Below are 23,986 nucleotides of genomic sequence, written 5' to 3'. Positions count from 1 at the left end.
GAAACGTCATTTTAGTCTACAGAATAAAAAACAGACCTGACTGTATGATTGTTGCACGAATTCTCCTTGTGGCTATTTTGGTTATTTGTACTTGTTTTGCTTAACGTAAGAAGGATTCGCGCCGTGGAATCTTGTTACTTTGCTCCAAATTATTCTAGAAACCTGGGAATAAACATCAAGGGTATTGATCTAATAATGACTACCGATTACATAATAAAGTACAATCGTAATAATTGCCAAGTAAAGTTAATATTTTTTTATTTATATATATCATGTTAAAGAAAAGTAATTTGATAGGTACCTATTTCCTTCTATAGCCTATTGCATAATTTTAGAATGTTTATATAGTGCAATAATGTCTGATAATTCTAGGCGGGCATTAAATATATGCCAATGGATTTGATTACAATGATTATGTCACATTCTTACGCGTTGTCCTGTTTGTAACTAATTGCAGGTGCTTGGGTAATATATCATTTGGGAAACTTATGCCATAATCCCGTGCTACTTTAGCACTAGGGGGTAACATTATCTACTTAAATAAAATGCTTTAATACAATTTAAACAATTTCAAGATTACGATGACTGTACCGAAATAATTTACAACTTTTTGCGTCTGTTAAAGTTCCCCAGTATTTATTTTGTTCTTGAATTTGGAACCTTAACCAATAAAGTAAACAATAAAACTTCAAACTCTTTACAGTACAAGCCTCACAAGATTATAATATAGGAAAAGTAAGCAATACTAAAGTAAGTTGGTTATCGGTAAAAGTGGGCAAAGTTGCAAGTTTCCCGGCATCAGCGCCGACGCCGGTGTGTGTGCATGTGGCGTGTTGTGTCGTGGTCAGTGTTATCCGTGTGACGTGTCGTAGCCGTTTGCGGCTGCCCTTCTCTAGTCTACACCAACGAAATTACTGATTGCAATGTTCAATTCAACGTTTTGGTGTTTTGTATGACATAGGATTTAACTAGTCGAACCAAGTTAACTCTGCACTATGCAATGACAGAGGTCAAATGACTGAAAATATAGCGCTTAGGTATGTGCAGAGTAAACTTAGATAGACTGTTGTAGATGTCTTCGTAATAGAAGTGGGCAAAGTTGTATTCTAACTCTTCATGTACTCACCTTTTTCTGCTCTTTTCAATTGATTGTTTTTATTAAATTAATAAAATAAAAAATTCTTAGGCTCTCTGAAATTTAGTATCAAATTATTTATTCAAAAAACATCTATTTAAATTAAATGAAATTGCATTTGTTTAAGACCAACTAAGGATCAATCTTGTTAGTGACACATTTTAATCTTGTAGCTCGTTGCCCACTCAGTTAGGTATTATTTATTGGTAACTTCTATCGCTACCGATTATAATTTAAATGTCATACAAAACACCAACAGGAAACTATTGGAGTGTTTATAAAAATACTCTTTTTAATGTCTTTGCTGAAGGCAACAGTAATAGAGTAAAAAGGCGGCCCATTTCAAGCGTAACAACATATTTTGTAAAACGTTTTTAAACTATTTTCTAAAAAAGTTTACCCACATAGTGTAGACAGTAGATACTACACTTATATTATGTGCAGTTACTGCGAAAATGTTGAAAGTTCTGCTATAACGTCTAATTTAATGTATGTAAGTATGTATGTAAACACTTTATTGTACATAAGACTGGTTAAGATACAATTAAAAATATTTCTTAGTTCTTAGATTTTTTTTAGTGATTGTATTTTTCTTTATCTTTTACGTGTAAAGTTGGTACTAAATAAATGTGTTTACCTATTAAACAAAAAGTATACAATGTACAAAGGCGAACTTAAAATTGATTGAAGTTGACAACATCTTTGTATAAGTGTTGTCAATGGCATTTCAAACACGGCAGCTGACTTCCAAAGGGCCAATGACCAGTTTTTTTCAACATTTTCGCTAGCCAACTGTTCTATCGGCCGCCATATTGAATGTCTGCACCAAAGACCTTTTATAGCCAATTATATCGAACCGTTTTAAATATATGTATTCTACGTTTTTCAAATTATTAAAAATCATGTATAAATAACGATTGATATGTTTGAATCTTATTTAAATTTTAGACGTAGGGCTTGACAGTTCAACAGACAGACAGCTCAACGGCATTCCTATTTGAGTGACACGAGTATTTGTATGCCTTGCGAGGCATTTTTAAGCTTGTAAAGCTCGTATATGTTAAGTCGCCTTGAGAACTTGTGCCTCGCGAGGCAAACGATGTTTAACTTCTATGAATTTGTATGCCTCGTGATACATACTTCGTGAGGCATACTCAGCATGTAAGTTCAAATATGGGTATGTTTATTAGACCGCCTGCAGAGAAAGGCTAAGTCCCTATGTATTAGCACTAATTTAAGATTTTTTGTTTTAATAGCGCTATTGGTTGTTGTATTTTAAGTACATATTATGTCAGTTAGGTTAGTTTGCCATGGCGCGGCGAGGTTTTTGTTCAGGCAAGATTGGTGCGCTAACGACTACGCTTATTTTAACTTTGCGATACGTGATAAATTAGATAAATATTGCAATAATATACATGCAAATGTTGTAGTAATCAGAAGTATGTATTTTACTTGATGTTCTTCAGTGATTCGAACTGAGATTAGTCTTAATCGGATCAGTGGAAGGCAGGTCGGTACTGTAGATAAAGATTTCATTCTACACGCAATACCGACCCATTATCCATTTATTTGCCCACTAATACTATGAGCAAAATTTAGTTAATTCCCGATCAATTTGGCAAAGTGGGCAAAGTTATCTTAAAAGAGTAAAATCAGACTAGAATTACTGATAGTGTCAACAGTGGGCAAAGTTATATTTACGAGCAAAATTGCACTTAAGAATCACCAATGTTGCGAGAATACAAACGTTTACAAATATCGCCGCGCCTTGCTTCCTACGCCAACCAGTCTTCCGACCCGGCGGCCCTGGAGCCGGCGAGCACAAGTTTAGGTTATGTAAGTGTAAGTGGTAGGCTGTCGAAATGCGCCCGCTGATATCGTGAAAAGCAGATGTAATAAAAAAAATCATGATTAATGCATGACAATAATATATAATTGGCAGTTCAAGTTTATGGTTAGAACTTACTTCATGAAACACGTCAGTTATTTAAGACACACGTTAAACAAGACCGCCATTCGTAGTCTGTCATGTAATGTGTATAAAAAAAAGATAAATTTTAACCTCATATTTGCATAATAGGGAATATTACGCGAGTGCAGCACTCTGGTGGCAGAACATTGCAATACCCCCTATTGGGTAAAGTTACCTTCCCGGGCAAAGTTAGCCAGTGTTATTTTTTTTGCCCAATTTGTTCTTGAAAGCCATTTGGCTGTTTATACCTTACACAATGTTATAATATGCACTACTTAAATAATTAATACTACATGCTTTGGCATGGCGGTATTTTTTTAAATTTCAAAATTGACCTAAGATTCTTTGTGATATTATTACATCTATTTTTTTTTCATATTTCCTGTTATGTTAGATACGTCGCTAAATTGTGTATTTGTGTGAGTAAAACAATAAATTAACGGGGCGGCAAGCGCCATACAGCTGAAAATCGCACTTAGTTTCATAGTGCCAATAGAGAATATTACGCAAAACTGCGTAGGGGGCGTCACTAGCACCTAGTATAGTATTATATAATCTGTTCTAGCACAAACAGAGGGCCTACCGCGAAACACGAAATTAGAAAGAATTAGAAAGTTCGTTATCTGCCTCTCTATCACTCTTGTGTATTTGAGCGATAGAGAAGCAAATGTGACGTTTTCAACCAAAAGGTACCACATTGTCGCTTGTCGATAAGGTTGATTTCAAATTGAAACTATATGGAAATAGCGCCTTATTGACAACCGACAATTAGTACCCTTTTGGTTGAGAATGTTGGCACAAATAAGGAAATTTCGGTTTTCGCGTTTCGCGGTAGGCCCCCTGTAAACAAACGGCCTTATAGATTCGTAACAAATTTTCTGTAAAAACTTGAAAAAAAAACTGTTTAAGGCTTAGCATGTGTAAGTTACTCTATGGTTTACGATAAATGCTAGTGCTGCACTCTGGCGGCAAAACATTGCAGTAATACCCCCTATTGAAGAAAGAAATCGTTCAGCCTAGGCGTGGGCATCGCTATAATACGCTTTTTACTCGTGTATTTTATTTCGAAAATAAAATTGATGGACTGGTGTATGGTGTTTCTTTTCTACCATTTAACTGCCAAGGAACGCCACGTTAATGAAGTAAGTGTCATCAACGCCATGACAGAAATTGTATGTAAACAACCCTTATAACATTATTAACCTTTTCGACGCCGTGTCAAACACAAAAGCAATCATCCAGACGCCACGTCCATGGAGACTATATAAAGGAGCCAAATCTCTATGTATGAAAAGTGTCCATCAAAAAACAGTAATTAGGCGGCGCCACCATACACCGAAATACTACCAAAAACAACCTACGTAATTTGGTCGGGTTATTTGTTGGTTCATGTTATACTCATGTCCCAGAGCCTAACTAGCGCCACCGGGGAGATTAGGAACTATTATTTAAAGCTGAAAGCGGTCACTTTTTCAACAATTCTGCCATAAGAGATTGGCATCCTTTCTATACCATCCATGAACCCGTATAACATTATTAACCTTTTCGACGCCGTGTCAAACACAAAAGCAATCATCCAGACGCCACGTCACTGCATGAAGTGTCAAAACTGAAATTGAACTTTATGCATATGGATGGTATAGAAAGGATGCCAATCTCTTATGGCGGAATTGTTGCAAAAGTGACCGCTTTCAGCTTTAAATAATAGTGCCTAATCTCTCCGGTGGCGCTAGTTAGGCTCTGGGACATGAGTATAACATGAACCATATAAGGCAACAAATAACCCGACCAAATTACGTAGGTTGTTTTTGGTAGTATTTCGGTGTATGGTGGCGCCGCCTAATTACTGTTTTTTGATGGACACTTTTCATACATAGGGATTTGGCTCCTTTATATAGTCTCCATGTTTATGCATATGCATGTAGGTCTATGTTGCTCTGTGGTCTATGACCGATTAATCGGTCTTTGGCGCCGAACCTACGGTGCGTATATATCGATCATTGGCGTCCAAAAGGATAATACAAGGGTCCCCGGCAAGCTCGGTTCTCCATACAAACATAGTTAGGCCAGGCGTGTCACTCGGCGATTTCGTCGCGTCGCTACAAGTACCTGCGGCCGCCTCAATTTTGAGATTTTGCCATAATTATTGCCGCACACCGCTATGGAACGGACGCCAGCACGCGCTTGCGCCGCCTTGCGCGTAGTAGTTGCGTTTTGTTAGGGAGTGAATCTTCTGTACCTAGTAGTTACGCTCCCATTTTAAAACGAGTAGCTAGTTTGAAAACCGCCTGGAAATTACAGTTCATCGTCAGTAGTCTTTTCTTGTACCCCAATGTAGGTAATTCTCGAAGTAACCTTGGTTTCTGAATAGAAATGGAATCTATTGGCTTTTTTTTTTAATAGGCTATTCTAAATGTTATTCAAATATATAAATGTTCGTAGTTTGCTCTGAAACTTTGTACTTACAATAGGATAAAGTATATCTATTATAGATTATTATTAGTTGTTTTATTTAATGGTTTAAGTAAGATAGCCCTATTTGGCTTATACCATTAGACGCAAAATTCTAATAGCTATAGAATGGTTTTAAAAAAATCAAAAAGGCATATCTCAGACTTTCGGATTAGCAGGGCAGTACCTATAGCCAAAGATAGATATAACTCCGTAATAGATGGATACAGTCTAAGGAAAAAACGTGCCTCGAAAATCAAGAAAATTTGATTCTCGTTCAGAGGGCGCTACTAGTTTTGGCCTACAGTCGTATAGATGGCGTTGACGGTTTCGTTTGTTATTTAACAATATTAACGCATATCAGTGAAAGAACATGGGTCAAAATCATAAAAATAATTAATGCAATTAAAAAAAATCATTTATCTATATTTAAATATTCTATCGTATTTTTATAAATCTTCATTTTTAGTTTTAAAGTGTGTCGACAGATGGCAGTGAATTTACTGGGGTTACAAAATTTACTATGACAGTAACGCTCTAGTATCAGTTACTCTATGCTATAGCTGTAATTAGTTTATGTAGCTTCAGATACCATAGTTACAAAAATACAGCGAATTTAAGTTTTTCATACAAAAAATATTATTATTATTACTGATTACACAAGGCTAAGCGCTGGTGGCCTAGCGGTAAGAGCGTGCGACTTGCAATTCGAAGGTCGCGGGCTCGGCTCGTACCAATTAGTTTTTCGGAACTTATGTACGAAATATCATTTGATATTTACCAGTCGCTTTTCGGTTGAAGGAAAACATCGTGAGGAAACCGGACTAAAACCAAAAAGGCCTAGTTTTCCCTCTGGGTTGGAAGGTCAGATGGCAGTCGCTTTCGTAATAACTAGTGCCTACGCCAATTCTTGGGATTAGTTGCCGAGCGGACCCCAGGCTTCCATGAGCCGTGGCAAAAATCTGATTCAGTTGAAATTTGTCGTAATTTCGGTGACAATGCAATAATATGCTAACATGGAGGTGTTCTGATGATGCAGTCGGTAGGTAGCCAAAGGAACTCCTCGATGGAAGAACACAAACACATCAAGTTTACTCTCATTAGAAAGGTCTCAAGAAGTACTCGATAGACATGCAAATGAGAAGAAGTACAGTCAGCAATAAGTGTGTCACAATAGTTATTTGTGCAACAAGAGAAGAAAGTTGTTTTTTCTTGAGTGTTTATTTTGAGTCCCGAGAAAGCGAAAGGTTCTATAATTGAATCAGGAGCGAAGCGAGTGATTCTAAGGTAGAATCTTGAGCGTAGCGAGGGACTCAAAAACACGAGATGTAAAATAACTTTGCTCTCGTGTTGCACACATAATTTTTCACCTCAGTAGTGAGAACATATTAAAGGTTAAAATGTATTTCGAAGAATAAACAGAAAAAAAAAGTATTATAATATGTACGATACGATAAGATACGATACGAGACGGACGGACCGGACCGGACCGGACCGTACCGTACCGTACCGTAGTATGAAGTTCATGGCCTTCACTAAATTAAAAATCTACATTGTTTCACTCCCTGGAGTGAAGAAAGTCGCACTTTCCTCACTCCAGGGAGTGACGAAAGTAGGCTTGTTCGAGCTGCTGAGGTGAAAAAAAAATTGACAGTTACTTGTCTTATAAACTGCAGCTATATAAACTAATTACACACCTAGATATACCTCATGTCATTGTATGTGCCAAGTTTCATTACAATCCAACACGTAGTTTTAAAATTGAAACGCAACTCCTACGTTACAAAACTGTAATTTTTTTGGGGACATATTTTTTTTATCGATAGTCCTTAATCGAAGATTTTATAATTAGGTAGGTACTCAAAACTTGGATAATATTAAAACACCATATCAGAGTCAAAATATATTTAAAAAACAATATGGATGCGAATTATACAAATAATAGTAGTTTTAACAAATTACACATTATTCAGTCATATTATTATACAATAAAAATGCAGTCATAAATAGACAAGTATAGTTCGAAAAAGTTTTAGTGAAACAAATGATAAAAATAATGACAGTAAATACAAAATATAAACAAAAAAGTTGGAAATAATTCATTATTACTTAACTTTTTTATTGAAAAGTATTTGGTGGCATTCAAAATAGTTGTGTATGTGAGCGTAGCACAAGAATGGAACAGGTATTTTTGTATTAAGTAACTGCAGGCCCCAATTTCACCACGGTGACAGGTGCGACAATTGTAAAACATCAATGTTGCTGACGTCACAGGCATCCATGGGCTACGGTTACCGCTTACCATCGGGCGGGCTGTATTCCTGTTTGCCACCATCATTGTAATATTTAAAAAAACTTTATTATATCGGAAAAAAACAGGTACGTTTATGACGATGATGATGACAATTGTCACAAGATTTATAAGAATTTTCGGTAATTCTTGACAGGAAATAAGTTCTGTGTAGGAATTTTGCGACAATTGTCGTGTTTCTTGTGACAATTGTCATTAGCATCGCAAAATAAGTACTTATTTATTGGCGATATAATGGAGTTTTTATTTTTATTTAAATGTTGGTGGCAAACAAGCACACAGCCCGTTCAATGGTAAGCGGTTACCGTAGCCTATGGAGGCATGTGACGTCAGTAATAGTGATTTCGACAATTGTCGCACCTGTCACCGTGGTGAAATTGGGGCCAGGTATCGGTTTTTTTTTATAACCCTGCATGCCATACTACTTATTAAAAAATGTCACACACGCCAACGTCATGGGCAAGCGAGCCAATATAAACTTTATATGAAAGCGGGACGGTTACATTTACAATGTACGCCATATTTATTAACCCTTCGTATGCCTTTGTCAAAAATTTACTACTGAATTAATAACCTTGAAACTGTAAATTAGTCCAAATTGTGTGGTACGTATACGGGACAAGGCATTCGAAAGGTTAAGTCCGTCTAAACTGCACCGATCTTTGAGCAACTAAGTCTGAAAGTGCCATGTCATATTTTCATTGGAATTAATTGTCCACACTCTGTCACATCCCAAGTCGGTAGGTATAGAGTTAGTCGAGTATCGATTCTTAACGACTTCAGGCGTTCTTGGCATCCAAAGGGTTTTTGATAGAATTTTTTACCGTCTTACCAATAACAAATATACTTTTAAATTCATACAGTAATGAAATAGTACATTACGATACAAGTGCGAAAAATAGGAAATTACCTATTTGCACATGTATCGTACGTTTTTCAGTACATATGGCCCTTTAAATTTTGAACATAGTTACGTATAAATGTGCTAATTATCGCACTAGTGCGGTAAACTATAACTTTTGAGAACCATTTGCAATGTGGGAAAATAGATCTCTATATTGGAAAAAACCTTCGGTTCTCCTGCATTTTCTATTATCACAATTTCATTTGTATTTACTCACTTTTTCATTATTATATGACATCTATTTCAGTTATTAGTTAAAATAGTAGGTACTGTCCGCGCGCGAATTCCGTGCAGGGCTGAGGAATGTTAGGAATGTTGGGCGCCACGAGTGGTGTCATTTTGTACGTACGCGCGCAGCGCACACCCCCCCCCCCCCCCCCCACTTCCTCGACCTCCGAATGCACGGAATTGGCGCGCGGACAGTAGTATTGCTACTTGAAATAAAACAAATTAAAATATTTTCATAAAAATCTCCCCCCGCTCCCCCTCTAACCCCGCTACATCAACTTATCTCAAAGAGCTTTTCAAGTATCTCTTGTCTATCAGATGTGCCATTTTCAACCAAAAGGGTACTTATTGTCGCTTGTCAGTAAGGCGCTATTTCCATATAGCTTCAATTAGAAATCAACCTTATCAACAAGCGACAATGTGGTACCTTTTGGTTGAAAACGTCACAGATGTTCTCAGACTCATACTCTTGCTCCTCCCTCATATACTTCAAAATTTATATATACTTTTAGGTAAAATAGCCCAGAAGGTTCTGAGCTGTTCGGTTGTGGAATACCTTGCCAGTAGAATTAAGATTAGCTAAATCACTCCCCATTTTCAAAAACCGGCCAAGTGCGAGTCGGACTCGCGCACGAAGGGTTCCGTACCATTACGCAAAAAACGGCAAAAAAATCATGTTTGTTGTATGGGAGCCCCACTTAAATATTTATTTTGTTCTGTTTTTAGTATTTGTTGTTATAGCGGCAACAGAAATACATTATCTGTGAAAATTTCAACTGTCTAGCTATCACGGTTCATGAGATAGAGCCTGGTGACAGACAGACAGACGGACGGACAGACGGACAGTGAAGTCTTAGTAAACGACTAGCTAGTTTGCTCTGAAACTTTGTACTTACAATAGGATAAGGTATATCTATGTCTGAAATTAGTTTAAGTAGCTTCAGATACCATAGTTAAAAAAATACAGCGAATTTACGTTTTTCATACAAAACGTGTTTTTGATCTATTTCGTTTGTTTTATAAACTGGAGCTATATAAACTAATTTCAGACCTAGATATACCTCATGTCATTGTATGTGTGTATGCAAAGTTTCATTACAATCCAAAACGTAGTTTTAAAATGAAAACGGAACTCTGTTTGTATGGGAAGGTGAAATTCGGCCGAGCTTGCCGGAGGCTTAAGTTGCCATTTTATATATTGTATATATGTAAGTATAAATATATATTAAATATATGTATTGTATATTTATTTCTGTGTTAGGATTTGTTTTAATACTTATATGTATATGTAGTATGTGTGTTTGTGTTTAATAGTCTCCATATTTAGCTCCTTGCACTACCAGTTGACTTTTGTATGAGTTCTACATTTCCTGCTAGCCAAAGGTTGTCTGGAAGAGATCGCTTTTTAGCGATAAGACCTTCTGTCTGTTACTTGGTTCTATTTATCTTTAAATTTTTTATGTGAAATGTATAGTTATTGATGCAATAAACAATATTTACTTACTTTGTTTTCTATCAGAGCAGAATACATATAATGACCAACTAAAATAGGTCACTTTGTATGAAAATTCTACACAAAACAATCTGCTTTAATTGCTTTTAAGTGTATTCAAATTTTAAGGGCATTAGTGTCGAATCAGTACGCCAGCGACCAGTTTTCGATATGTTTACAGAATTATTAGTTTAGATAATTACTTTTTAGGCGAATTCTACAATAAATGTCCCTTTTTCATTGCTAAAGAGTGTATTTCAAGACATATGTGGTATTTTCTATAAAAAGGGACCTTATCGTCGATGGCGCTTACGCCATTATTAACCATGCTCCGATACAAACACAATGCCGCGCGACGTTGTGCCGCGTAAGCGCCATCGACAATAAGGTCCCTTTTCATAGAAAATGCCCCATATAGTAGATATAGTAGATTTATCAATCATCATCAGCCAAATGCAGCGCTAGCACCGATGCGGCGCCAAAAGGCGATCTATAGGCCACGCCCACCGCGCCAAACAGCTGCGCAGGCGGCGCCACATTAGCCAATAGCAGCCTCGGAGCGACCGCAGAGAGAGAGGGCGGCAGGAGCGCGACAAGGAGGGCGCGCGCGGAGAGCAGCACGGAGTCCCAGAGCCCGGAGTCGTCGGCGCCGGGCTCCAGCACCACGAGCGCGCCGCGGGACGAGGCGGCCCAGGAGAGGGCGAGGGGAGTGCTGGAAATATGTTGGTTCTCGTATAGGTGCCAAAATGTCGGTTATTGGATATATTTTGGAAAAAAATATCCAATATTTTATTTGCTACAAAAATGAAACGACATATATCATACAAAAATATTCGTTTCCAAAGAATTGTCAAAGTATGCGAAGTCAACATTTTTTATTATTTTTATATTGTTGTTAACTTCGCTGCCCGCGTCTCGCATTAGCGAATCTACACGAGATCTTGCTGTGAGTATACAAAGCATATTGTTTTTGTAATTCTGTGCGTAAAATACTTAGAGTAGACATAGAGTAACTTATACTAGAGCGGTACTGTCATAGTAAATTTTGTAACCCCAGTAAATTCACTGCCATCTGTCGGCACACTTTAAAACTAAAAATAAATATTTATAAAAATACGATAAAATGTATTTAAATATGGATAAATGATTTTTTTATTTGCATTAATTATTTTTATATGATTTTGACCCATGTTCTTTCACTGGTATGCGTTAAAATTATAAATAACAAACGAAACAGTCAGCGCCCTCTATACGTGTGTAGGCCAAAACTAGTGGCGCCATCTGATCGAGAATCAAATTTTCGTGATTTTCGAGGCACGTTTTTTCCTTAGGCTGTATCCATCTATTATGGAGTTATATCTATCTTTGCTTATATTGACCGGGATATAGACCGTGATTACCTTTTGTATTATTTGTGAGCTCCCGATATTTCGACGCAGTTACATGCATCATGTTCACGGGTGACTGAAGATAGCGGGTGGGTGTCAAAGTTGTGTAGACAGCGCTCTGTCTACCCTCATTCTTGCGCGTCGGCTGCGTTCACTTTCAACGTTACCAACGGTCGCATTCACACTTGTTGGTCCGGTCGCGTTCACACTCGTCGGTCTGTCCAAACACACTACACTCACGGTGTCACTACGCGTGTTCGATACGGATATCGCTGGTTTTTTATACAAACAAATCACAGGATTCCACACATTTGACAGTTTAAACCCATCTTCACGATTGAAATTTTTGTATTTGTGAAATTTTTGTATTTGTGAATTTCAACGGCTTCTCTTACCAATCTTGGTATATACTGCGTCGAAATATCGGGAGCTCACAAATAATACAAAAGGTAATCACGGTCTATATCCCGGTCAATATAAGTCTAGTGAAACTAACCGTGAATCATTCAAAACTCTAAATATCCAATATTTTATTTGCCAGAAAAATTACATAACATATATCATACAAAAATATTCGTTTCCAAAGAATTGTCAAAGTATGCGAAGTCAACATTTTTTATTATTTTTATATTGTTGTTAACTTCGCTGCCCGCGTCTCGCATTTGCGAATCTACACGAGATCTTGCTGTGAGTATACAAAGAATATTGTTTTTGTAATTCTGTGCGTAAAATACTTAGAGTAGGCATAGAGTAACTTATACTAGAGCGGTACTGTCATAGTAAATTTTGTAACCCCAGTAAATTCACTGCCATCTGTCGACACACTTTAAAACTAAAAATTAAGATTTATAAAAATACGATAAATTGTATTTAAATATAGATAAATGATTTTTTTTATATGCATTAATTATTTTTATGATTTTGACCCATGTTCTTTCACTGATATGCGTTAAAATTGTTAAATAACAAACGAAACAGTCAACGCCATCTATACGACAGTGGGCCAAAACTAGTGGCGCCCTCTGAACGAGAATCAAATTTTCTTGATTTTCGAGGCACGTTTTTTCCTTAGACTGTAAACATCTATTACGGAGTTATATCTATCTTTGGAGTAGGTAATAGAATGGTCCCCGCAAATCCCGCAATGCGGGCTTCTGAATCCGATAAGATTCGGCCCCCGCTAGTACAAAAATCAGTCCGCGAAGTTAAAATCTATATGGGATCTTGTTCTGAGTATACAAAGCATGTTTTTAATTTATTATGTGTTTGTCTGTGACCCGCGATCTGGTCAAAATATTATAAATACCGGATGAAGTCAATCACGGTCGTTGTAGAGGTCCTCGAAGTCGTCTTCGGGTATTATTAGTAATACGTACCTCGGGTGCTGTACTGACGTCTCCGGATCGTGTAGGGCTAGCAGGAGAAGGTCCCCCGCGGGGCGGGGCTCCGTGGGCCCCAGCACGCGGCCCCCGCACAGGCGGTAGGCGGATAGCGCGCTTGCCACTAATGGACACGTGTCTGTGAATAGAAATACTGCAATTAGAACAACACTATGACAATCGCGGAATGTAGCAGTGGTATATAATTCAAAAGCTCACGGCTGCTCAAATACAGCACAAATGATTTATGTACTAGATAAAACAGTTTGGTTAGGCAGTGAGAATCCTTTAGTGGGTATTAATTAATTAATCGTATGGCTAGATTCGAGTCGCTTAAAAAAAGAGCTACATCCAATGTCTGGGCTCATAGGGCTGCGTCTTTACTAGGCGCGAGCTGGTCTGAATGGTCGCCATTAAACTTTCTTTTAGGGCAGTCGTGTATTAATAGTGGGTATTGTAGTTATCAGTCTATTCCGTGACTGAAGTTTGAGTTCGCCCCGTCACGGTCGCCATGTGAGGCGACGTACAGTCAAGGGCATAAACATATATACATTCTCAGTTTAAAAAATATGTGTACACTCTCACACCTTAGACGGCTTAAACAATAAAGTCGTGTTCACATATTTTTGAGCTATTTCTCTGGATCGATATTTTTGCCTTCCACTGTACAAGTTGACGGTATATGATGTTTTTTTACACACACCGCATACAAGGTGTAGTAAAAAATAGTAGAGATGCGTTTAAGGGCATTTTCGGTACCGTGTCCTGATAAGGAAAAAGTAGAATTTTTGTTCACGCGTTTTTTTTTTAAATATGTCTTACGTGTGTAACGCTAACATACATTAAAATGCTGAATTCCTCTGCAAAATGTTACTGACCGTCGAGCGGCACGACGTAGGTGTCGACGCCGTGCGCGCGCAGCAGCCGCGCCGCGGCCACGGCGGCCGCGGCGGCCGGCCCGCCGCCCAGCACCGCGCCCGCCAGCGGCCGCTGGTGCGCGTTGCGGGGGTCCAGTCTGTCCACAATAGTACATTTTACAACTAGTGTGAAAACACATTTCACACGTGTTGTAAACGACGTTCTTTAATACAATTGGGAAAAAATAATAAATTAATATATCATTAGTAGAATCATACCACCAAACCAAACCAAAACCAAAAGTACCTATACAGCCCGCGATACGCGAGCTGCCGCAGCCCGCGATACCTTCATACTCGTGCGCGCCCCGGCCGCGGCCGCCGCGAGCCCGGCGCGGGTTGGTCAACGACACCTCCGAGTAACTCATGAGGCCCTGGTACCTGCTCCGCGCTAAATTCAATTTTAACTGCGTTTCGAAAGTATAGTTTGGAACTAAAAAGTAAAAAGCACGAGTTCGAGAAATTGAGCTTCTCACACGCTACGCAGCCACAAAAAGTACCACTTTTTGAGCAACTGTATTAAAAACGACATTTTAAGGCCGTTCCATCGGTTTGCCGCTGTCACTGTCGCATTTCGCAAGAAACAACGGGAAAGATCATGCGCGCCAAAGGTCAATTTTGATCAAATTTTGTCGATTTTTATTTATTTTAAAAACGTTACCTTACAATATCGAAATTCGAAAGCTATGAAATTACTATTTAAGTTAAGATTGTCTTTTCTTACCTAACCTAACCGAGTCAAGTTGGATTAAAAGTCCTAGTTAGAGGTTACTCCGGGAATTAATTGTATCAAGCGAAATGTCATAATTCGTGTATCGGAAGCTTATAAATTAAAGATAATATAATCAAGAACTACATATATTTTTTCCACATCTACGTTTACTCTTAGGAAAATATGATGATATAAGGAGATTTTTCGCCTTCTGACTCAGGGAACCGCCTTAAGAGGAAAGGGGACGGCCGTCTCTCCATACAACCATAGTCCCCATTTTCCTCTCTAAATATTGACATTTTTACATACTTTGATGTATATTAACCATAGATGCTCCTACGTATGACTGGTTTCGATTTTGTGATTATTGTAAAAATTAGGAGCGAAAAACAGATTTAATACAAATTTTTAAATGCTCTAAACTCTTATAATAATTAAAAATTCGAAAAAAATCAAACGTAGCCGTGGTTGATATACAACAAAAAGTGTCAAAATATTTGCAATAACATTAATATCCAGAGAAGAAAATGTTTGTATGTTTTTAGTTTTTAAGATATATTTTCTACTATATACTTTAAAAATGATAGTTCTTATCTTACCTGCGAGTCCCACCGACAAGTTTCAACGCCACATCAGCGGTCGCACGCGCGAACAGCGCCCTCGCTGTATGTTGCGTCTCATCATCCGTCCTTCTCAATCCTGCCCACAATCTTCCTCTTAAAGCCGCTGACACACTGGGTAACCTCGTCCCGGAATCAGTGACGTAGTCTCTAGCGCCTCTTAATGCCGTTGGTATGGTGACAGGCGCGGTGTCCGGTGCGGTTGTTCGGAGCACGTTCTGGTCGTGCCGCAGCTTGCCGCCGGCGGCCATTTCTTCGCGGGCGGCAGCCACGCGAACGACGTCGGGGCGCATTTGTTGCCAGAGCGCCTAAAAAGGATACAATACAATGTATACATGTTAATTGTTAATGTCACTTTTGTCTCGTGGACTCGATCAAGCTTGATTTTTGTAAAGATCAGATGTCTATATTTATTGTTTTATTTGTGAAAATCTCTTGCGGGCTTACAGGAGACCCCAAAACGCTCACAAGATAATAATATTATGTAAGAGATAAAATAACTTTACAAATAATGTCAACCTACCTAATAAATAAATTAAATAACACAATTATGGAACCAACTGCAATAATAAATAAATAAGTCAAAAATAGGAGTCAAAAGTCGAGTGTTTTACTTTATTTTGCATGGTGACGTCATGTCAGGACGAGCCGTGGGTAGGTAAGTACTGTATGTAGAAACAAAAAATATTGGGTTGGTGAATTTGTTTTTCACTTAAATGTACCAAACGGGTACTTATGGTCGGTTGTCAATAAGGCACTATTTCAATAAAGCTTCAAAATTAAATCAACCTGATCGACCATCAACTGAATCAACAATGTGGTATTTTTTAGTTGAATAAGTCACATATATTGATTCCCTTGAATGTGACTTTGGAATAGGGGATACATTCCTCAGGAATAACCTCATAGTAAGACTTAGACTTAAGTTCAAATATATGTAAACATTTCTTCACCTTAATTCATTGCAATAAGGTGAAAAATAGTATACATATTTATGAATTGGACTGTACAGATAAATATGGACTGGGGTTCTTTAAATAAAATCTAAAGTTACCTCTTTGTCAAAAAGTGCTAAGTTTCCCTCAAAGTCAAAATCATTGTTGACAGCCTCCAAGGCAGCGGAGCCGAAGCACGCTTCGTTTTTACGGCGCGCTTTGTCACCGCCTGCCATCCGAGTCTTCGGCGTTGAACCGCAGGCTCCATAGCTCCCTGCAAACAGAATAGGGAATATTACGCGAAACTATGCGTAGGTGGCGCCACTACCCCAATCTGAGGGTTTATCGCGAAACTTGTGCTTAAGCAGTGTGCTCCTGAGTTATGTTCCGTGTTGGCGCGTCTCTTCACACTCTCTAGCAACAAACGGCATGTTCCATCTTCGTGGAAGACGGCCCTTGTGCACCCTGTGCCTAAAAAGGGCGACAGATCGGACCCATCGAATTACAGGCCTATCGCTATTACCTCCCTTCTCTCTAAGGTCATGGAGCGTATAATCAACGCAAAGCTCCTGAGATACCTAGAAGAACACGACCTGATCAGCGACCGTCAGTATGGTTTTCGCCACGGTCGCTCGACTGGTGATCTTCTAGTGTATCTCACTCACCGCTGGGCTTCGGCCATTGAGAGTCAAGGTGAGGCATTGGCAGTTAGCCTAGATATAGCGAAGGCGTTCGATCGGGTCTGGCATCGGGGTCTCCTGTCGAAGTTACCATCTTATGGATTGCCGGAGGGACTATGCAAATGGATCGCTAGCTTTTTGTCTGGCAGGCGCATACGAGCCGTAGTAGACGGAAGCTGCTCCAATAGCATGGACATTAACGCTGGCGTTCCGCAAGGCTCTGTGCTATCCCCAACGCTGTTTTTGCTGCACATCAATGACATGTTGTCTATCGACGACATTCATTGCTATGCAGACGACAGTACTGGGGATGCCTATTACGCAGGCCGTGCCAACATCCCTCGTTCCGTGGTGCTAGAGAGTCGTGAAAAGCTTGTGTCGGATATTGAGGGCACTCTATCCAGAGTTTCGGTGTGGGGCCGGGACAATTTAGTGCGATTCAACCCCACCAAGACACAAGTTTGCGCGTTTACCGCTAAGAAAACCCCATTTACTGTGGTCCCACAGTTCGAAGGCACAGCCCTTACCATGTCAGGGAGTATTGGGATCCTCGGTGTCGACATCTCCAGTGACGTCCAATTCCGTAGCCACCTGGAAGGGAAGGCTGATCTGGCATCCAAAAAACTCGGTGTGCTCAATAAAGCACGGCGATACTTTACTCCGGGGCAAAGACTGCTGCTATATAAATCGCAAGTCAGACCCCATATGGAGTACTGCTGTCACCTTTGGGCAGGAGCACCTGGATGCCAGCTTGGACCCTTCGACTCAGTCCAAAGGCGCGCTGTACGAATCGTCGACGATCCCAAACTCACAAGCGGTATCGAACCTTTAAGTCTAAGGAGAGACTTCGCCTCCTTGTGTGTGTTCTACCGCTTGTACAATGGGCTGTGCTCTGAAGAATTGTTTGACATGATGCCAACGGCCGCTTTCTATCACCGCACCGCTCGCCATCGGCAGGGTGTTCATCCTCACACCCTAGCACCTAAATGGTCGCGTACTGTGCGGTTTAAGAGGAATTTCCTCCCGCGTACGCTGCGGCTGTGGAATGAGCTCCCTGCCGAGGTTTTCCCGAGGGGCTACAGTATGGGGTTCTTCAAAAAAGGAGTGTACAGGTTTTTAAAGGGTCGGCAACGCGCGTGTAATATCTCTGGTGTTGCAGGCGTTCATAGGCTACGGTAACTGCTTACCATCAGGCGGGCCGTATGCTTGATTGCCACCGACGTGGTATAAAAAAAAAAAAAAAAAACAAGAAAATCGAAATTTTGTTATCTAACATCTCTGTCACTTGCATATTCGAGCGATAAAGAGGCAGATAGCGAAATTTCGGATTCGCGTTTCCCGGTATGTCCTCTGCAAACAAACCACCTTGATGCATCAATGTCATATTTTATTATCTCTGAAAACTTGTTAAAAACCTGTTAAAGGTACAGTATGTATAAGTTACTCTATGGTTTACTAAACGGGCTAGTGTTGCACTCTGGTGGCAGAACATTGCAGTAATATCCTGTATTACTAATTAAAGAATGTGCCGTCAGTACCACAACCTGATGTCGAAGCATATTGGACTTTTAGGTGCAGTGAGTTCAGTTCCATCTCCGAACACAGCTTGCTGAGCACTGAGCGGACGGCTGTATTGCAGATATCATTGCTATTAAATTGTTATTTTTAACAAAAAAAAGTTATTGATGAGTTCGATCAAAAACAACATTAGACATTTTTAGTCAAATATATCTAAGTCTTAAACAGAGTTTTCTATTTAAAGTTAGTAAAGAATTTACTCAATAGTTATGCTCTGCAATGGTATTACAAAAAAAAATTTTTTTTGTACTTTATTGTGTCATACAGAATGTTAGCCTGATTGGGTAAATTTGTAATAATTACTGATCATGGCTAGTGTTATCTCATTGGCTGAACAATAAATTAATTAAGTAAATTCCTACAAACACTCCTATCATACAGAAAATCTAAACTTATACATACCAGCTTGAGTGTTGTTCTTATTCTTAGCCTGTATATCAATAGGCTTGCTCCTCGCCGGCTTGCCTTTATTAACAACCGGCGGTGGTGGTGCCGGAGCCGGAGCCTGTTCTTGTAGGCTCTCTCCAACCGTTGCCCGTGGCACTCGCTTCTTGCCTACGACTGGGACTGTGCTGTGTGCTGTACCACCTGACTTCTTGCCGGAGATAATCTCTAGGGATTTGATGTCTGATGCTCTGTAAAGTTTAAATTTAATCAGTGTAAGATATTTTATAATAGCTTATGAATTTTAATTATGTGATGATGTATTCACTGACCGGTATGGCCTAGTGGGTAGTTACCCTGCCTGTGAAGCCGATGGTCCTGGGTTCGAATCCCGGTAAGGGCATTTATTTGTGTGATGAGCACAGATATTTGTTCCTGAGTCATGGATGTTTTCTATGTATTTAAGTATTTAAATATTATATATATCGTTGTCTGAGTACCCATAACACAAGCCTTCTTGAGCTTACCGTGGGACTTAGTCAATCTGTGTAAGAATGTCCTATAATATTTATTTATTTAACTACACAGTGAATACACTACTGCAAAATATAACTGTTTAGTAACATAGGATTAGGAGGAGGAAAACATAACTAACAGGCAGATATACTTTTTATTTTGTGTTAGTATAGATGATGTAATATAGTTATGCAGAACAAATGTATTACCCCAATGTCATCATTCGCTTGCCCTTGTCCCATTCACTTGGGGTCGGCGCAGCATGTCTTTTTCTTCCATACATCTCTGTCACCCGTCATCTCATCATTCACTTGCGTTAGTTTCATATCATCTTTCACACAGTCCATCCACCTTTTCCTCGGTTTTCCTCTCCTCGTACTTCCCTCCACATTCATTCTTAATACCTTTTAATGTATTACCCCAATGTATTGAACTTATTTATTTTATTACAAAACAAAGTTGGTAGAAAAACAGGACTGGGAAGAAAACAGACAATCGGGTTGTCATTTTAGTATCTAGAATATAAGAATACAGCTCATGTAACCTGAAAAATCTCATTCTATTCGACTGGGCCTAAATTGGCTAAATCTTATAAGTGACGAACCTACCAAACTTATAAGTCCAGCTGAAGGACTTACTTTAACGTAACCTGAGCCTTAGGATAAGGGAATCCGTTCCGAAACGGTTTAGTAAGCGTGATAGACGCTCCATCAGCCGCGAGGATGGTGCCCTGGTAGCAGCCCAGCGGCGACCCGCAACGCACCGAGACGCTGAAACCTTCCCACTGCGCCATGTTCGGTTCAGGTTCACTAAACCATACAATACACGATCACAGAAACCGTTAATTACAAACAATAATATGGATCACAGCGATCTATGTCACCGCGTGAAAGGAATACATCACAAACAGTCAGACATCGCATAATGACATGCAGGCAAGTTCCATGACAAGAGACTACAATGCGTGGACCAGGGGCAGGTTACAAAATGATTATTTATGAATAATATTGAATAACTAGTATCTCGCGATGATGAAAATGTGAATTGTTTATCCATGCTGATATAATTTATTTGAAAATTTGTATATACATAAAAAAATACTTATTTTAAGTAATTAATCAATGGGAATAGGTAGATAATTCAGGAAATTATTTTAAATAAAATTAATATGTTTTTGAACATAGCTCAAATTGAATGCTGCGGTCCAGCTAGCCTGAAAAAATACAGCACTTTCGGTCGTTTTATTATGTAGCTGAAACGGCGTTGAACTACATAATTAGTGACAGCTGTCATTAATGTCAAGTCTTCATTTATTTTGATTTTTCTTCATTTGTTCTGTCTTCAAATCTTCAGTTAGTCTGTGGTTGCCCTGCGATCGTATCCTATTCGATTGAAGTTTTGTGATTTATGCGGCGAAAAATTATGTGAGAAAAAGCTCCGTTAAATGCTAATATAACTGAAGCGAACAGTAAGAATTAAGTACTTGGGCTGCAATCGCAAGACGCTTGAGAACTGCGGTCACTGCAATACAGTTAAGGTAATAATGTAATCACGATTTACACTACGGTTTACTCCTAATAGGAATAGTTTTTATCACTTACAATGTTGTACGGTTGTGTGCAATAAAATAGCAGTCAATAGGAAAATGAAAATTAGGGAAAAACCATTATATAGTATAAGGGGAAACTTTAGATCAATTATATTGGATCTTTTTTTTTATAATTCATGCATTGCTTGACATTGTTTCAAAATTAATTGTAACCTTTACTTAAATAATATTGGAAGTATAAAAAAAAATTAAAATCAGCTTTTTTACTACCTCGCGGAAATTCTTATAAAAACGTAACAACCTACGAAAAAAATACAATTATGTACTATAATTGTAACTTAGTATCTTGTCTATTTAATTATTTTCAATTGAAGCTTTACATCTAAACCCATGTAATAAGGAAAAAAAAACAACTATAAGACTATCTTCGTCTCAGAGCGTACTACTAAGTCCATCATACAGACTTTTTGTTAATTTTTGACCGGCTACTTGGTTTTATTTGTTTGTTTGCTTGACGATGTAAATGATAGTGCCTTGACAAACCAAGTATTCAATCAAAGATCAACAACAGTCCTAATTATGGACTAGTAGGTAGACTGAGACAATTTATCTTATAGAAATTTTTTTTTTATTTTTATTTTTATTTTTATTTATATATTTTTTTATTTTATATTTTTTTTTGCTGGTAGACATGGGTTTAGATGTAAAGCTTTGATTGGAAATAATAGGCAAGATACTAAATTACAATTATAGTACGAAATTGTATTTTTTTCTTAGGTTGTTACGTAATTATAAGAATTTCCGTGAGGTAGTAAAAAAGCCGATTTTCATGATATTTTTTTTATACTCCCAATATTATTGTCGAGTAATGCAGAAGAATTATAAGAAAAGATCCAATATAATTGATCTAAAGTTATAGTTATCCCCTAATTTTCATTTTCCTATTGACTGCTATTATATTGCACACAGCTGCACATAATAAAAAATAAATAAATAAAATATCTTTATTTCGGAACATTCAAAATTCCATACAATAATATATAACTGAAATAATCTTAATTTAATACTGACACTATTGGGATCACAAGCTGCTTAAACATGTTAATTTATTTCACATATTATTTGTTTAGCTGTTGATTAGGCAAGGTGCCTATACATAGGCATAGGCAAAGTTCAAATTTACTTTATTCATATAGGCCTAGCAACAAGCACTTATGAATTGTGAATGATATTATGTAGGTACATATATAATATCTTAAGCTAATTATCAGAGCAATTTATTTATATTTTAATATTATTCTATAACAATATTTAATTATTATACTTACCAACTTACAGATCAAATTTAATACTAAGAATTTCACAAAAAGATCGTCAAACAAAACTAAATGTCAAAAAAACAAACAAAAAAGAAGTACATACATTGGATTATCCATTTCCTCATAATAAATCATTAACAAAGATAGATATAACTCCGTAATAGATGTATACAGTCTAAGGAAAAAACGTGCCTCGAAAATCAAGAAAATTTGATTCTCGTTCAGAGGGCGCTACTAGCTTTGGCTTACTGTCGTATAGATGGCGTTGACGGTTTCGTTTGTTATTTAACAATTTTAACGCTTATCAGTGAAAGAACATGGGTCAAAATCATAAAAATAATTAATGCAAATAAAAAAATCATTTATCCATATTTAAATACATTTTATCGTATTTTTATAAATATTTATTTTTAATATTGTCTTCGGTTACCGCGATAGTTACTCATGAAATAAAACTATGAAAACGGATTATATCGCGTATATTGAATTTATAATTCATCCCGACGTTTCGAACGCACCCGACGCGGGTGCACCCGTTGACCACGAACGCTGTAAAGAGTTCGAAACGTCGGGATGAATTATAAATTCAATATACGCGATATAATCCGTTTTCATAGTTTTATTTATTTTTAGTTTAAGTGTGTCGACAGATGGCAGTGAATTTACTGGGGTTACAAAATTTACTATGACAGTACCGCTCTAGTATAAGTTACTCTATGTCAATAATCAGCAATAGCAGCATAAGTCAGCATTTTCTGTGGTCAGCAATGAACAGCTAAACAAATAATATATTTGTAATAAATAATACCTACTTTTTTAGAAATATTAATTATTTACGCTCAACAACTTCTAGTTAATTTGCAGAAAACTAGCACCTAAAGTAATGTTATTGTAGAAAATGTAAAATAGTAAAAATATATTTGTTGTTTTAAAATATTTTGCTTAGTTCACTCAAGTTTCAATGATTACATATGCAAATAAGGATACATACATTACATACTCACATGGTGGCAGTATATAAAACCAGTTTTAGTTTTTTATAACTTTGTTGTCAACCATAATTTGATAAACCAGTAGCAGGGCCGGATCCAGGGTAGAGCGAGTGGAGCGGCCGCTCTAGGCGCCGGATGGCAAGGAGGGCGCCAAAATGGCAAATTAGAAAAAAAAATAAGTTTTAAAAAACGCGAGTGTGACGTGGGCCCAAAATACGGTTCGTTTTGCTTTTGGGTAAAAAGCTTCAACGAAGGGCGCCAAAACCCGATTTCGCTCTACCCTGATCAAGGACTCGGGCCGGCACTGACCAGTAGTATGCATTATGCCAAAAAATCCATTTTATACCAAAAATACCTTACCTCATTTTGGAAAAGAACTGATACTCTTCAAACTGTTGGATCGATTTTCTATTACTTATTCTGTGACATAGCTAAGAAGTATGAACCACCGCAAGGGAACTCGCTTTCATGTAAAAAACCGCATCGGAATCGGTCGATCCGTTTGAGAGCTACGATGCCACAGA

General features: G+C 38.0%; 2 protein-coding genes across 2 annotated transcripts in view; both read right to left on the bottom strand.

Moving 5' to 3' along the window:
- The window catches only part of LOC134749601 (phospholipid phosphatase 3-like), a 462,302-nt gene that overhangs the window by 147,287 nt on the left and 291,029 nt on the right, over positions 1 to 23,986 (bottom strand). The gene's annotated exons all lie outside the window — the stretch shown is intronic.
- LOC134749339 (enhancer of mRNA-decapping protein 3) lies at positions 9,273 to 20,526 on the bottom strand. The gene is made up of 7 exons (XM_063684258.1): positions 20,241 to 20,526; positions 19,105 to 19,337; positions 16,564 to 16,718; positions 15,489 to 15,817; positions 14,139 to 14,275; positions 13,258 to 13,399; positions 9,273 to 11,205 (listed from the first exon to the last, which is right to left on the bottom strand). The coding sequence occupies exons 1-7, from the start codon at positions 20,393 to 20,395 to the stop codon at positions 10,929 to 10,931; spliced, it is 1,428 nt and encodes a 475-aa protein (XP_063540328.1). The 5' UTR covers positions 20,396 to 20,526; the 3' UTR covers positions 9,273 to 10,928.

This window comes from Cydia strobilella, chromosome 18 (genome assembly GCF_947568885.1).
Source record: "Cydia strobilella chromosome 18, ilCydStro3.1, whole genome shotgun sequence".
NCBI classification, from domain to species: Eukaryota; Metazoa; Arthropoda; class Insecta; order Lepidoptera; family Tortricidae; genus Cydia; species Cydia strobilella.
This window is presented reverse-complemented; position numbering and strand designations above follow the sequence as displayed.